The 14,611-nt window shown below is 52.0% G+C and overlaps 1 protein-coding gene across 4 annotated transcripts; it reads right to left on the reverse strand.

Moving 5' to 3' along the window:
• Positions 1 to 209: 209 nt before the first annotated feature.
• Gmip (Gem-interacting protein) lies at positions 210 to 14,496 on the reverse strand. Of its 4 annotated transcripts, none has more exons than NM_001107308.1 (21): positions 13,386 to 13,513; positions 12,365 to 12,449; positions 11,519 to 11,606; positions 11,379 to 11,433; positions 10,943 to 11,068; positions 10,794 to 10,858; positions 10,602 to 10,709; positions 8,485 to 8,565; positions 8,229 to 8,399; positions 7,998 to 8,135; positions 7,574 to 7,770; positions 6,584 to 6,690; positions 6,435 to 6,512; positions 6,123 to 6,200; positions 5,890 to 6,044; positions 5,106 to 5,294; positions 4,878 to 5,015; positions 4,589 to 4,785; positions 3,910 to 4,297; positions 1,595 to 1,661; positions 210 to 1,479 (listed from the first exon to the last, which is right to left on the reverse strand). In NM_001107308.1, exons 1-21 carry the CDS (start codon positions 13,402 to 13,404, stop codon positions 1,100 to 1,102), a joined length of 2,910 nt encoding a protein of 969 aa, NP_001100778.1. In that variant the 5' UTR covers positions 13,405 to 13,513; the 3' UTR covers positions 210 to 1,099. The 4 variants fall into 4 exon arrangements, with proteins under 4 accessions (NP_001100778.1, XP_006252965.1, XP_038950420.1 ...); XM_006252903.5 differs by having other exon boundaries at positions 221 to 1,479; positions 6,435 to 6,503; positions 13,386 to 13,543; XM_039094492.2 differs by lacking the exon at positions 3,910 to 4,297 and having other exon boundaries at positions 221 to 1,479; positions 13,386 to 13,543.
• Positions 14,497 to 14,611: the final 115 nt, after the last annotated feature.

Below are 14,611 nucleotides of genomic sequence, written 5' to 3' on the forward strand. Positions count from 1 at the left end.
TTGATTGTGTAGAACCGGATCAGGGACACAGAGCTCTGGCAGGGCCTGAGTGACTGACTCATCTTGAGCTCCAGGCCCTACACTAATTGCCGGTAGGTTTTGCAGGGTGTGTTTTAGAAGTCTTGTTCCTTCATCTGGCTGGTGATAAAGGGGTAAAGGACACTGCTCTTACTGGTGACTTGTCAGCCTTCCAGCACAAAGACGAATGTGCAAAAACACACAAGATTTATCTTACTTTATTTTGCTTCCCAAGATAGGGTGTCTCTGTGTAGCCCTGGCTGTCCTGGAACTTAATCTGTAGACCTGTCTGGAATCAAACTCAAGAGATCCTCCTGCCTCTACCTCCTGAGTGTTAGGTTTAAATAAAGGTGTGTGGCACCACTACCCAGCAGATTTTTTTAATTAAAATTTTATTTTTTTGTGTGCATGTGCATAGGTCAGACAATTTGCAAGAATGGATTCTCTCCTTCCACTAAGTGTGTCTGGGAGATCCAAGGAAGGTCTATGAGGCTGTACAGCAAGCACCATTGTGCTCGGCCGTCCTGCCGGCTGCAGGAAGAGGGTTTTATTTGGAGGTTGTAAGAACACAGATTTGGCCAGCACTTGGGAGACAGAGGATTTGTGGTTTGCAAAGGGAGCTCCAGACCAGCCAGAGCTACAGAAAGACCTTGGCTCAAAACAAACAAACAAACAAACAAACAAAAGGAAGGAGTAAATAAAGGTGACAGGGCTGAATTGGAGTCTGCCAAGGAGGCAAGTGGTAGCAGGACCAGAAGCCATTATGACTGAAACAGTCAGACGCCTGTCTCGAGGTCAGAGACTGAGGTAGACCTGAAGGATCTACTGACCTGAATTGACCATTGAGTCTTGACCCCAATTGCCTGTGTTGCCTTGCTTGTTTAAATCTCCTCTGGCAGGGAGGGACACTTCAACCAAGTGTTTCAGGACTCCCATAGGCATGTAATCTTCATTACCTGAACTCTCGGTAACCCCATCTCTCCCCACACCCCATGGAATTGGTTTGGTCACCAGGTTGGGTCAGGTAGGGAGACATATAGGACCATCAATTCAGTCCTAGGTCCCTCAGGATGGTGGGTGGTCAGAGGTGCTCCTCAGACTCCTCCGGCTCTGGGTCAGCACAACAGGAGGTTCTGGACACAGCCTCACTGTCCAGCTTGGAGAGTAGCCGGGCTGTCTCCTGGGTGATCTCAAAGTGCTTGGGCAGAGGGTTCCGGCGCAGGGTGCCGCCTTCAGGGGAGGCAGCAGCAGGGCCCAGGCCTCGTGCCCTCAAACTACCTCGGTGCACTGCTGAGACAGTGATAGGAGTCTCCTCACACAGCTTGGAGGCCACCAGAGCCAGGCTGGAGAGCTGATGAGTAACTGGTCGCACACCTCCCCGGGAATACTTCACTGGCTGGCGGCTGAAGTGGCCCCGGGATTGTGCTACCAGGAGCAAGTCCTCGGGGGAGTGGCTGGACCCTGTGGAGTGGTAAGTATTGAACATCCCCAAGTTCCCTGGATGTACCCCCAAGGACAAGCGTCAGCAGAGCAACCCTGAGACGGAGGTGAAGTGAGGGTTCCCCAGTCTACTCACCATCCCCCGCCCCATCTCTGGTGTCTTCCTCCTCCTCCTCCTTTCGGTTACTCTGCAGAGCCGTAAGCTGCAGGAAGAAACCCAGAATGTGACCCCCATAGTACAGGGCCTGTTTAGGGATTTCTGGAGGAAGCTCAGAGAATTAAGAGGATTCGCTGTGGAAGCATGAGAACCCATGTCTGGAGTTTCCAGCACCCTTGTAAACTGCGAAGCATGCCTGGGAGTGCTTGTGGGGTGGAGACGGGGGTCCTGGGAGCTCTTTGGCATGGCAGTTCAGTTTCAAGTTCATTGAGTGGTCGGTCCTGCCTCAATACCTGGGCTGTACGTAGCCAGTGCTCACCTTTGCTCAGGGGAACCATCAGAGCCACACCGTCTTTTCTGGTGCCGAGAACCAAACCCAGAGCCTCCCGCATGCTAGACGAGCACTTTGCCTCGAGATTCATTTGGTTCTTGACTCTTTCCTGCTGCTCTTACCCACTCGGTACAAGACAGGGCTGCAGATGGCTCCCACACCAGGGCCTTTGTCTGGCATACCTTTTCCCAGACTTGACCATACCTCATTTCGCCCTCATGTCATGCCAGTCTTTGCTCAAATCCACCTGTCCCAAAAGACTTGCCCATGTTAAATGTCCTGCTGCAAATTTCCTCCAGACCTCACCATGGGCAGCCCTTACTCCATCCTCCTTTCCTCACAGCCCCTCACAATGTCGCATGTGCCCAACTTCATGCTTATTTCTGGTCCTTTCCCTCTCTGATTCAGACACCAAAAGAGAGAGGTCTTTGGATATCTATCAAGCTCACTCATGTACCTGCAAGGCCTGCTACTTCTAACAATGGGTGCCGAGTCGGCCCAGCTGTTTATTCTACTCCCGAGTTTATCCCCACAGCCAGCACAAGCCCACATTCAGGAAAATGGCTCAGTGGGTCAAGGTAATTGCCACTGAACTTGGCAACGTCTGTTTGGTCTCCAGACTGTACAGGGCACACAGAGAGAACTGACGCCTGCTAGTTGTCTTCTGACCTCCACACCTATGCCTGTGTGCCCCTCCCACTGAATAGGTAAATTAAAAACCCCTGAGGGTAGTTCTTCTATGGTAGGATGGGAAGCCCTCAGGAGACTCAGACACCTCAGGGTCAGCCAGCCTGGAGTGTGCAGCACAGCGGAAGAGAGAGCTGGTTCTGAAAATGTCCTCTGACCTCCACAACGCCATGGCGCCTATGCATCCCCACGACTAAGCACAAATACATTTCTTTCAAGACAGGGTTTCTCTGTGTAGCCCCAGGCTGTCCTGGAACTCATTCTGTAGACCAGACAGGCTTTGAACTCCTGGAGATCCACCTGCCTCTGCCTCTGCCTCTGCCTCTGCCTCTCAAGGGCTGGGATTAAAGTCATCACCATGCCTACCCTCACAAGTAAATTTTGAAGAGAAAAGAAGACGCTCGGAAAGGGGGTGCCCACCCGACTGCACTCACAGCACCGAGGCAGGATGATCACAGAGAAAGACCCTATCTCAAAGTCAGATAAAACAGCAGAATCAACAGGCAAGTGAGTCAGTAAGTCAGGGTGGAAAGAAGCTCAGTGGTTAAGAACAGTGGCTACTCCTCTAGAGGACAGGGGTTCAATTCCCAGCACCCACATGGCAGCTCAAAACTATAACTCCAGTTCCAGGGGATCGATACCCTCAGCTGACACATGCAGGAAAACCACCAATGAACATTAAAAAAAAAAAAAGGACACGTATATCATCCCAGCTATTTAATAGGTCGAGGCAGGATGATCACTAAATTCAAAGCCATTCTTGCTTACAGAGTGAGTTCAAGGCCAATCTGGCAATGTACAGAGACTCTGCTCCAAGATTTAAAAAAAGAAAAAAAAAAAAAAAAAAAAAAAAAGGCTGGGCAGGCATCTCCCAGGAAGCTTGGCCAACAGGGAAGAAGGAAAACTACTCTCACACAAGTCTCTGACCTCCACATGACTCTCCCCTCCCACACATAATACATAAAATAAAGAGTGTAATGAAAGAAATCTGCTCTGGTCCTGGATTCGGCCCCCAGGATCCAGAGGGTAAAAGGGCAGGCTGTCGTCTGGCCTTCACACTCATGCTGTGATAAGTGCCTGCAGACTCTCTAAATAAATGTTCTTAAAAATCCAAAAGAAACTTAAAGAGAGCGCCGAGGGTGTGACGTAATGGTGAGCACACGCCACGCCCCTTCCTAATGCACACCAAACCCTGGATTCAATATCCAGTTGTGCAGAAGGGGAAATAAACACAGACAATGCTCTCCCCTCATCTGTGGGGCAAGCCGGCTCCTACCTCAGGAGGCGCGACCTTGGGACACTTCTCCAAGGCACTGTGTTGTTTGGGGTCTGGGCTGGAATCTGAGGCTATGGTCAGGGGCTGTGAGTCTTGGGCAACGAGTAAGGCTGGGTGCTGGGGACTGGATTCGAGGAGTGCAGGAGCCAAGGCAGGGTCTTGAGTCAGGGGCTCAGAGGTCAGAGGGAGCTCATCCATCCCGAAGATCTGCTCATAGTGCACAATGAGGAACTCAACAAGCTGAGCCTGGTGACCAGAGTCCAGTAGACAGGCCACAGGGCTGGCACTGGTGGCCCCTGGTCCGTCTGGTGGCCGCAGCAATGTAGGCCCAAATACAATCCCCAAGTTGTTGGCAGACATCTTGTTTTCTTTAAACCGAGCGGCCACCCTGAGGATGTGTAGGGAGAAGAGTCAGGCATGGAATTGGAAACATTGTCCTCAGTGGAGGATAAGGGTAGGACCTGTAAGCTAGACTGGTGACTTGGTCAGGCCACAGGAAAATAGTCTCTGGTCACTGTTTGAAACCAGGGAATCATATGGACAGTGTTGGGGTTAGGTGTGGGTATCCATAGCTCAGAAGAAATATGAAAGGCTGGAGGTTAATATGAACCACATAGGTAAGCAGTTACACGTTCAGGGAAAGAGGGCCATGATTCAAAGCTTAGGGACCCATGCACACCTGAACAGATGGGCCACCAGGTGCCGCAGGGTGCTGTAGTTAGAGTCAGGCAGCTGCACCAAGAGGGTCTTCAGCGAGCGGATAATCTCAGGGCTGGGGCTGGGGGTCCCAGGGTCGTCCCCAGGGTCTGCATGCAGGGTCTTTGCCAGAGAGATGAAGGCGTCGTAGAAGTGGAAGGGGACCACGGGATCAGTGAGCTGGTGGGGACAGGAGTGTGGGTGGGCTGCTGAGGGTCCTCAGCCAGAGGCTGCATGGCTCTGCCCACTACCTCTGGCCTGGAGCCACCTACCTCCTGAAGAAATCGCTTGAGGACACTGGTGATATCGTGAGGAGAGTTCCCTGACAGCTCTACCAGTGCTCGGCCATTCTCAAAGGCCTGGCATAGGCGCTCCACACGTACCCGAGACCCACTGACCCGATAGATGCCCTGCAGGGTAAGGGATACCTGGCTTGTGATATGGCCACCGGTGGGGACAGGTCACTTGTGGGGTCAATCAGGAATGAGGATGTCGCCTACCTGCAAGCCCAGGGCACGGTGCTCTATCTCAGCTGTGCATCTGGTAACCACAAAGGGCACCTCCTCAGGGAAATCTCTGGGGAGCTGTAGGAAGTCAACCCCAAAGAGAGGCATCCGGGCTGGAAGCCGCTGGTGTCCACAAAGGATGAGGAGGGTCTCCAGGCAGCGCTTGTGACAGGTCAAAAAGCACTGGGGGAGGGGGTAGGTCACAGGGTTAGGAGTTCAAAAAGACAAGAAGGTTATCAGGAGGTCAGCAGGGCATGAGGAGGGCATCAAGAAAGCCAGGGAGTAAAGGTGCTTGCTGCCAAATCTGACATCCTGAGTTTGATTCCCAGGGCTCACACGGAGGAAGGAGAGAAATGACTCCTTTAAACTAACTCTAACACTCACACACGCCATGACACTAATGCACCACACCAACATCACAGACACACACAAATGAACACTGAAGTTGAGGTTGAGAGGGAGGGGAGAGAGAGAGAGACAGAGAGACAGACAGACAGAGAGACACAGAAAGACACAGAGAGAATGAGAGAGAGACAGAGAGAGAAGGAAAGAGAGAATGAGAGAGAGAGAACGAGAGAAAGACAGAGAGAGAACGAGAGAGAGAAAAAAAGAACGAGAGAACAAGAGACAGAGAGAATGAGAGACAGAGAGAGACACAGAGAGAGAGAGAGATCTTCAGACAAAGGCAAGCCCTAGAGCAAAAAGGCCGTAGGGCTCTTGGGTCAGTGTGTCTAGTGAAAGTGAGCAGAGGTCATTAGGTCCCTAGTCTAGGCCACACCTCTTCACACTCTGTCCCGCTGACCATGAAGGCTTCACATTCTCTGCACTTGGCTGGGCCCCGCAGTCGCCGTAGCCGGTGGGTTTGAGCGGCTGTAGACAGTGTCCACTTCCTGAAGGGGCTGCCTGTTCCATTCTCCATCCCATCCCCCAGATCTGCAAGAAAGGAGTCAAGGGTATCAGGCTACTCCCTTGTCCCTGCAAGCCCGCCTGCCCACCTATGTCCAGCCTTACCAGGGTCCCGCTCCTCAAAGTCATCTGAGGACTCCGTGCCCGTGGATGACGCCTTTACCAGCCGGCGGGCGCCAGCACCTGGTCAGAGGTTAATGGTTTAGAGGTGGGCCAGGCCTTTGTCTGGTGCTTTAGAGGAAATCCCAACCAAGACAGTCAGTGGATCCACACTTGAGGATCAGGGTATGGGGTAGATCAGAGGCCAAGAGGTAGGTTGGAGATTAAAGGTCAGTGCTTGGCTGGGAGGACAGAGGGTAGGAGGTTAAAAGGGCACAGGTGTGTATGTGGTAGGGAAAGGTCATGTCCTACCCTCACCTGGGCTGGAAGTGGGAGAATCCAAGGACCGGGACTCACTGCCACCACCTACGCTGTCCACATCACTGCCTGGGATCCCTGTGTAAGGACAGGGCAATCAGGCTGGCCCAAGCCCAGGCCCCTTACCCACCAGACCTCAAAAGACTTACCCTGGCTGCCTAAGCTGGCAACCTCCCAAGGGCCAGGCTCAGAGGGACCCTCCTCCAGCCTTGTAGGTAGAGGCCCTGAAAACTTCTTTTTTGTGTCCTGAGGGAAACTGGGAGAAGAGAGGGTTGAAGGCTTGATCCCCAGGAATTGGCGTGGGTGACAGCAAATGGGTATGGTCTGAGTCCTAACTCCAAGGATATAGGTCTGAAAGCTCTGGTGTCCAGGACCATTTCGGTCTCTTAAGTGTCCTAGCCCCACCATCCTAGGACTGGGATAACTCATCAAAAGTTCCCCAGGATCCTGTAAGCATCCCTAATGAAAATCATTGAGTTATTTAAAAGCAAACAAACAAACAAACACATGAGGGACTGGAGAGGTGGCTCAGTGGTTATGAGCTCATGGCTGCTCTTCCAGGACCCACAATTCAGTTCCCAGAATACACATTGGTGGCTCTCAACTGCCTGTAACTCGTCCCCCCTCTTCTGGCCTCTGAGAATACCTGCACACAGGTGGCATACACACATACTTGTCAATAAAAATATTTTTTTTCTTTTTTTTCCGGAGCTGAGGACCAAACCCAGGGCCAAAATAATTCTTTAAAGAAAAAGACACTAAGCGAATTCCAGGACAGCCAGGATCACCTAAAGATACCCTGTTTCAAATACATCCCAGGGTCAGGCAGTCACGGTGCACACCTTTGATCCCAGCACTTGGGAGGCAGAGGTAGGAGGAGGATCTCTCTGAGTTTGAGGCCAGCCTGGTCTACAGATCGAGTTCCAGGACAGCAGGGCTATATAGAGAAATCTTGTCTCCCAAACAAACAAACAAACAAACAAACAAACATCTCCAAAACATTGAAGTAAATGGAGACTAGTTAGGAAAGTAAGGGGTTTAGCTGGGGTAGGAGCATGACGAGAGGGTAACTGAAGTGACCATAATCAAAGTATAGCATATTCATATATTAAAACATGGCACGGGGTTTCTGGGCTCACCTGTGTACCACAGGCGCGAACTCCTGGAAGCAGAAGGCGGGAGATGGCGGTGGTGGGGCCCCAGGTTGCAGTGACCGCACAAACTCCTGGTAGCGCTGACCAGGTTCAAAGGGCACACAGCACTCAGCCAGAGCAGAGAAGGAGCGGGGTCCTCGCTCTGCTTGCGCTCCACGCAGCTCAAACAGGCCCAACGTCACCTGCAAGGATGGATATTTGACCTAGATTCCGACTGAGCCTAACCCTTACCAATGAGCAAAGCCAATGTTTGAGGGCGGGGCCTGCCACTGGTAGGCTGTAGGACTAGGTTTGGGTTGTCAGTGTATGGGACCTGCAGTAAAGATGGCCTCCCGGGGCCTCAGGGCTGAGTTAGGAACAGACGTGCCCAAGTACAATGAACCTTGGTGACTGTGGAGGAGGGCCTTACCCGCCTAAGCACTTCATCTCCTTGCAACACCAGCTTGCGTACGTGCGACACTATCCGCCGCTTGGTGGTCTCCAGATCCTGCTGGCGCGTATTGGCTTCCCGGACACAGGCCTGGTACAGAGCCTCCGCCTCATGTGCCTGGGGAAACCGAGACAGAGAAGGCTTAAGCGGACCGGAGTTGGAGAGAGGGAAGTGGCCAGACATTAGGGAATCTTGGTACTGTGTTCCGACCTTGGCCTGTGCCTCCTCTCGGGAGCGCCGTCTGCGCTCCTGTTGCTTGTTGGATCCAGGAGATGCCTGGAGAGGAGGGTCCTCAGGGGATCCCTGGGTGCGTGCCCTCAGGTCCTCTCTGCGTTGAATGTACTGGAGCTGCGAGCGCCGCAGTGCCTGCTCCGCCTCACTCTTGGAAACAATAAGAGGATCATGAGCCCGTGGCCCGCAGAGGACTCCATTCTTCCGTGCGCGGCCCACCTGCGCCTGACCTTACCATGCGCTTCTGCTCCTTCAGCCACTGTTCCTTGAATTCCTTCCTCCACTTCTCAATTTCCATCCTTTTGGCCGCCAGGGGCTGTGGGGTGGGGATGGCATGGGTAGGGAAAGCAGTTGCAGGCCTCCCCATCTGTTCTGCTTCCTGCCCAATCCCCTTAGATACCCCAGACCCAAAACCCTTTCTGAATCTGTTTTTTTTTTTGTTTGTTTGTTTGTTTGTTTTGTTTTGTTTTTTTTAACCAGGCCTTTTCTACCCTAAGTCCAAGTACATGAGCAGAAAGTTGTGTGATCGCCCCATCTTTCTGTCAGGAAGCTAGACATCCTGAGGTTTTAATTCCTGAGGAAACACCCATCCTGACAATCCTATTGGTGTACTTTTTCAATGTAAAACGTTTTAATTTTTTATTATTTTAAGTTGTGCATAGTGTACAGGCGTGCCCGCATCGGTGTGCATACCCATGGAAGACAGAAGGACGCATCGGATCCCCAGGGAGTTGGAGTTACAGGTGGCTGTGAACTGCCCGTCATGGGTGCTTGGAACCAAAACCTCAGGTCCTCTGCAAGAGCAGCACGTGCTCCCAAACACAAAGTCTTTCTAGCTTCCTTTTAAGTTTTTATTTCTTTAGTTTGTATTTGTGTATTTTTGGAGAGACATTCATGCCGGGGCACGTCTGTGGAGGACAGGACTCTCCTTCCTCCATGTGCATTCCAGGGATCAAACTCAGGTCACCACGCTTGGTGACAAGGACCTTCACTGGATGAGCTAACTCGATGGGTTCTTTTTCTTTTTGTTACTGGGGATTTGAACCCATAGCCTTGCTGGCTAAGTATTCTACTACTGTGCTATTTCCAGCACTTCCTTTTAAAAAAATCTACTTATTATTATGCTGATGTCTGAGGGCACTCAGGCCAGGCCATGCCTGTGGAGCTCAGAGGACAGCACTGTAAAGTTGGCTTTCTCCTATCTTTATGCAGGTTTCAGGGATTGTACTCAGGTCTTCAGACTTGTGCAGCAAGCACCTAAAGTGAGGATTCTAGAATCTTGGTTTCTTTAAGAAACACAGAAGTATTACAAGAATGTGCTTTCATTTTAATCTCAGGTGTGAGGATGCCGGACTGTCCCAGCAGCTGACTCTGATTTGCCTCCTGCTCTAGGAGAGATGTGGTTTTGCCATCTGCAGATAATTTCTTCGTCTGTATGATGCTTGGAATTATGGGAACTTTTCAATGGTATATAAATGCTAGTGCCCCAAAAAATGGGGTTTGTGGTTGCTGCTTGTAATAGGGGTTGGTTGTGGTTGGTCAGTAGTTGTGGTCAAAGAAGAAACAAAAGGAAAGAAATAATTTCTTTCTGGGATCTGTATTAATTTCTGGGATCTGTATCTCTCTCTTCCCCATCTATGCTTCTTTCTTTGCTAACTAGTGTTAGGGGCAAAAAACAGGGTTGGGGTGCAAGGGCTCTGGGAGTCAAGGGTGGGAGAAAGAAGAACCTACTATGTAGCGAAGACCAGCTACAAGCACCTTTACCTTCTGAGCTATCTTGCTCTCCCTGAAACCAATCTTTTTGTTTGTTTGTTTGTTTGTTTTTAAGATAAGTCTTACTATATGATGTTGGCTGGACACTACCTCAGAGATTCTTACCTTCCTAGGCTCCACCATGTTGGAATTAAAGGTGTGTACCGCCATGCTAGGCTTTGTTCAAGACAGGGTCTCAGGCTGTCCTAGAACTCATCATGTAGACCAGGCTGGCCTCGAGCTCAGAGATCCACCTACCTCTGCTTCTCAAGTGCTGGGATAAAGGCATGCACCACTATGCCCTGTGAAACTGGTATTTCTAAGCTGAAAAACTTTAAGACTCGGGACTGGGGATGTAATTCTTCGGGCAGAGACTTCCCTAATACACCCACAAATGAAATATCTTCCCTGACTTTCTCAAATGAAAGCACCATTCTCTGTGTGTGTTTTGTAGTCTCACAGAAAGCTGGGCTTGAATCTCGGTGTAGGAACACTGGACAGTATATCCTAAGCATCTCTAGGCTCCAGCTTCCTCCCGAGTGAGACTGCAGTGAGGCTCCCTGAGGTGGCCTTGGGAGATGGGGAGGAGTGGAGGCTTACCTGGTAGTAGTCTCTCTTCTGCTGGGCCACGGTGTCTATGGCCAGGGCACCCAGGCTGTGGTCATGCTCCAGAAACAAGGTGTAGATGTACTGGAGTGGCATTTGGCTCTGGGGTGGAGGGCAGGGCTAGCTCAGGAACCGCATGGACTGGGGGTGGAGGATCTGGGGATGGGCTCTGGGGAGGGCTGATACCTGCTGGAGAATGGATCCCTTGCCAGCCTCGGCGATCTTCATGATATTCTTCGCAAACTCGAGCTCTAAGGGAGAAGAGACAACGGTCTACAGGCAGCTAGGGCTTGGATCCTGCCTGCCATCGGAGGTTGGGCGGAAGGAAGCCTCACCATAGTTGGCTCTCTTGTCTGTCCAGGCCAGTAGCTCCTTGGCATAGCGGCTCCATGCTTTGGCATACTCCAAGGCAGCATCCACACCACCCTTGGTCCGGATAAGTCGTAAATCTAGTTCTTCCTCTGGGACAAATAGGGAAAGCCCTGAGCCCAGTCCCCCTGTGGAAGCCTTCATTGAACCCTGAGACCAGACCCATGGCTTTTGTTTCACACCTTCATGGCTCCCTAAAGCTCCCTTTGGAATCACTGCAAGCATCATGATTCACAAATTCTCTACTCAAGACTAGGGAATTCTTTAGGGCAGGGGCGTGGATCCACTGTGGGCTCTGCCCTGTCGGTCCCTCCCCCCACCCCGTCTGGAATCTTTGATGTCTGGATGAAGGAATGACCTCCTCACTACTCCCCCTCCCCCCAGTCTGAAACCCTTCCCTACCTGTGAGGGGTGCAGGGCCTTCTGGGGAGGGGTTGCTCCAACTGGCTTCACTGTTCTGGGGTAAGAGAGAGACAGCACTGAGGAGCAAGCAGAACAGCAAGCAGCCTTGACTCACCAAGCACCCGGATCCTGTCCCCTACCTCCTCAGTCTCCACTGCAGCTGTGTCAGTCTTGTCAGGCTCCAGGTCTTCTCTGAGTACAAGGTCTCCAGCCAGGGGATCGAAAGTCCTGGGGGTTGGGAAAGATAATGGTGTCAGGAAGCCACTTCTGTCCAGACTGTCCTTTGTTGGGGAAAAGTCCTGGGATCCTAGGACAGTTGAGGGAGAAGGAAGAGATTGATATTGTCTATGATTTGGAAGGTGTGACCTGAGGATTTAGGGGAGGCAGGGAGGCTGTAGTTTGCTTTGAAGCAGAAGCTCTGTCTCCTGGCAGGCTGGCCTTCAACTCAGTGTTGGCCTGCTTCTCTGCCTCTACTTGCTAAGTGCTGGAGTTACGCTCACGCAGCACCACCCAGGCTGGGTTATGCAGTCTATGGATGGAATCCAGGGCTTTGTGTATGCCAGATGAGCATCCTATCAACCAAACCTCACCCCCTCCCTTCTGTGGTACAGGCAGGACTAAATGCTGGGCCTTTCGAATGCTATGTACCTGCTGCATACCCATTCCTAGGTGTGATCCTTTTCTAAAAACAAGACTTGAGAAAGGGTTGGAAGGGCCATAGGCAATTTAGGGGTTCACAGAATTCCTGCTAATAGCTATTTCAACCACTTTTTAAGGGATCATGAGGTTGCATGTGTGTCTCAGGATCACTTTTGAAACAGACCCCAAATACCTGTGTATCTAGAATGCCAGAGGGCCCAGGTGTTTGGGGGGCTCCTATCTTATGCTCAGGAGGTTGGAAGTCAGGGTGTCTGGATGTGGGGCAGCATGATACCCAAATAATTAGGGAGCTCAGCCCAACGTGGTAACACAAGGCTCAGACTCACACGTTCCCCAATGATATCTCGAGGTTGTCCAGGCTCTGGAAGATGTCACTGTATCTCTTCCTGCCCTCAGGAGCTGGGGTTAGCTCTGGGGGAGGGAAGTATAAGAAAACATGAGCCCACCAGTGTCTCTCTCCACCCACAGTAGTGGCAAAGCAACTCCGAACGTACCTCAACTACTCTCAAGCAGAGGTGGGAAGGAAAGAGAAAGGGAGAGGGAGAGAGAGAGGGAGAGAGACAGAGAGAGACACAGAGAGAGAGAGAGAGACAGAGACACAGAGAGACAGAGACACAGAGAGACAGAGCGAGCACACACATAAACAAGTGAGTGAGTCTAAGAGGGAAGAGAGGGAGTGAGCTCCGGTGGGGTCATTTCTGATCCCACAGATGGATCCAGGCAAAATCAGAGAGGCGGCTGCTCACAGCCACAGAGACACCACACAGGGGAGGACCCATAGGCAAAGGAAGGAAACAGATGCAGCTACCATATGAATGTTGACAATGGAGCCACATGGACCCCAGGCCAGACAGATGGAAACGCACGTGGGATACACAGGCACTTAGCCTGCGTATAAACACACGAGAGGATGGCTGAAACCACGAGGGACAGGACTGAATGACACTCGACACACAAAGACAGCCGGAAACATAACCCCGCTCTAGTCACAATTCTGCCGCCGCCGCCCCCTTGGCCTGATGCCTCGGGATTACCTGCAGGCATACTGGCCATGACACCCTGCCCCCATCCATCGTACAATCAGAAGCAGAAGCGGCCACTTCCCCTTCCTGGGCCCCTTCCCCCAGGCATCCGGGGTGCCCGCTCTGCCGTGCAATCTGAGGGTCGAGGGCTGGCGTCCTGAGCACTGATCACTTTAGGGGTCTCCAAGGGGATCGGGGATCCCCTCGTTCCTTTCCCTGCCAGTACTCCTTTCCCGGCTGTCACATAGCTCGGGTAAATTGGGTTACCTGGTTTAGGAGCTGAGGAGCGGTGATGGGAGGCCCCCCTTGCTTCCCACCCCCCTACCTGTCTCCGTTGAGTCCATGGCGAGGCCCCGGGGCAGGGGGTGGGGTGGGGAACGCGCAGAGCCGAGATAGGGACAGGGCAGCCGCCCGGGACCAGCCCCGATTTCCTGCCTTTGCCGGCCTAGTGGTGTTGCCCCGCCCCACCTATGCCACGCCTCGAGATGACCACGCCCCTCCCGGAAGCCGCCATCGCATTTCTGATTAGCCTCCGGAGTTCACCCCAGTCAGTGTAGTGGAGCCTCAGCGAGCCAGGGGTCCCTTTGGCAGATTTCTGTGACACCCTAAGTCCCTGTAGCACTCGTCCAGCAAACCAGGAGTGTTTGCACCAGAACCGTCCTCACCCAGCGACTAGACTTAACTCACAGCCCAGGCATTTAGATCCAGGGCGCCCCCTGTGAAGAATGTGATGAGGGGTGCAGTGAACCACGAGTCCCCAGCCAGCATCCTGCGACAAGCTCCTTTTTTTCTTTTTCTTTTCTTTTTTTTTGAGAGAAGCGTGCCACTCTTTGGCCTAGCTTGGTCTGAATTCAGTGTGTAGACCCGATTAACCTCCAACTCAGAGATCCCCAGCCTCTGCCTGCTGAATGCTGGGATTAATGATATGCACCACTGGGGCTGGAGAGATGGCTCAGCAGTTAAGAGCACTGACTGCTCTTCCAAAGGTCCTGAGTTCAATCCCCAAAAACACATGGTGGCTCACAACCATCTGTAATGGGATCTGATGCCCTCCTCTGAAACAGCATTAAGACAGAGTACTCATATACATAAATCTTGAAGTAAAAGTGCAAACTGCTCTCTGGTTGGGTGAAGCTCCTGAGGTGGTTGGGTTCCTTTCAATGCAGTGTTTTTAGGGGCACTGTGACCTCCATGCATGTAAGGAGATTATCCAGGAGTGACTGACCACTCCAGGCAGTGGCAGTCAGTGGCAGCCACATTTGTGATAAGGGATGGTGGCTACGACCTGAGATCTGTGTCTTCAGGGATAGTACTCAAGTGTTCCTGTGACAGCATTTCAGAAGGAAGGCACATTGTTAGCCTCTCAGGGCCTGACATGTTACAAAACCCAACACATATCGGATGTGCATGACACTAGAAAACCTGAGGTCCTAGGTCCAGGCTTGGTCTACAAAGTGCTGAATGCCCACAGAGGGTGTCTCTCCCCTCTGGGCCTGTGGGATGCCAGGCCCTTCTTGAGTGACCACCTGGCTCCTCCAATTCCCAGGGGCC

The sequence above is a fragment of the Rattus norvegicus genome, chromosome 16, assembly GCF_036323735.1.
Source record: "Rattus norvegicus strain BN/NHsdMcwi chromosome 16, GRCr8, whole genome shotgun sequence".
NCBI classification, from domain to species: domain Eukaryota; kingdom Metazoa; phylum Chordata; class Mammalia; order Rodentia; family Muridae; genus Rattus; species Rattus norvegicus.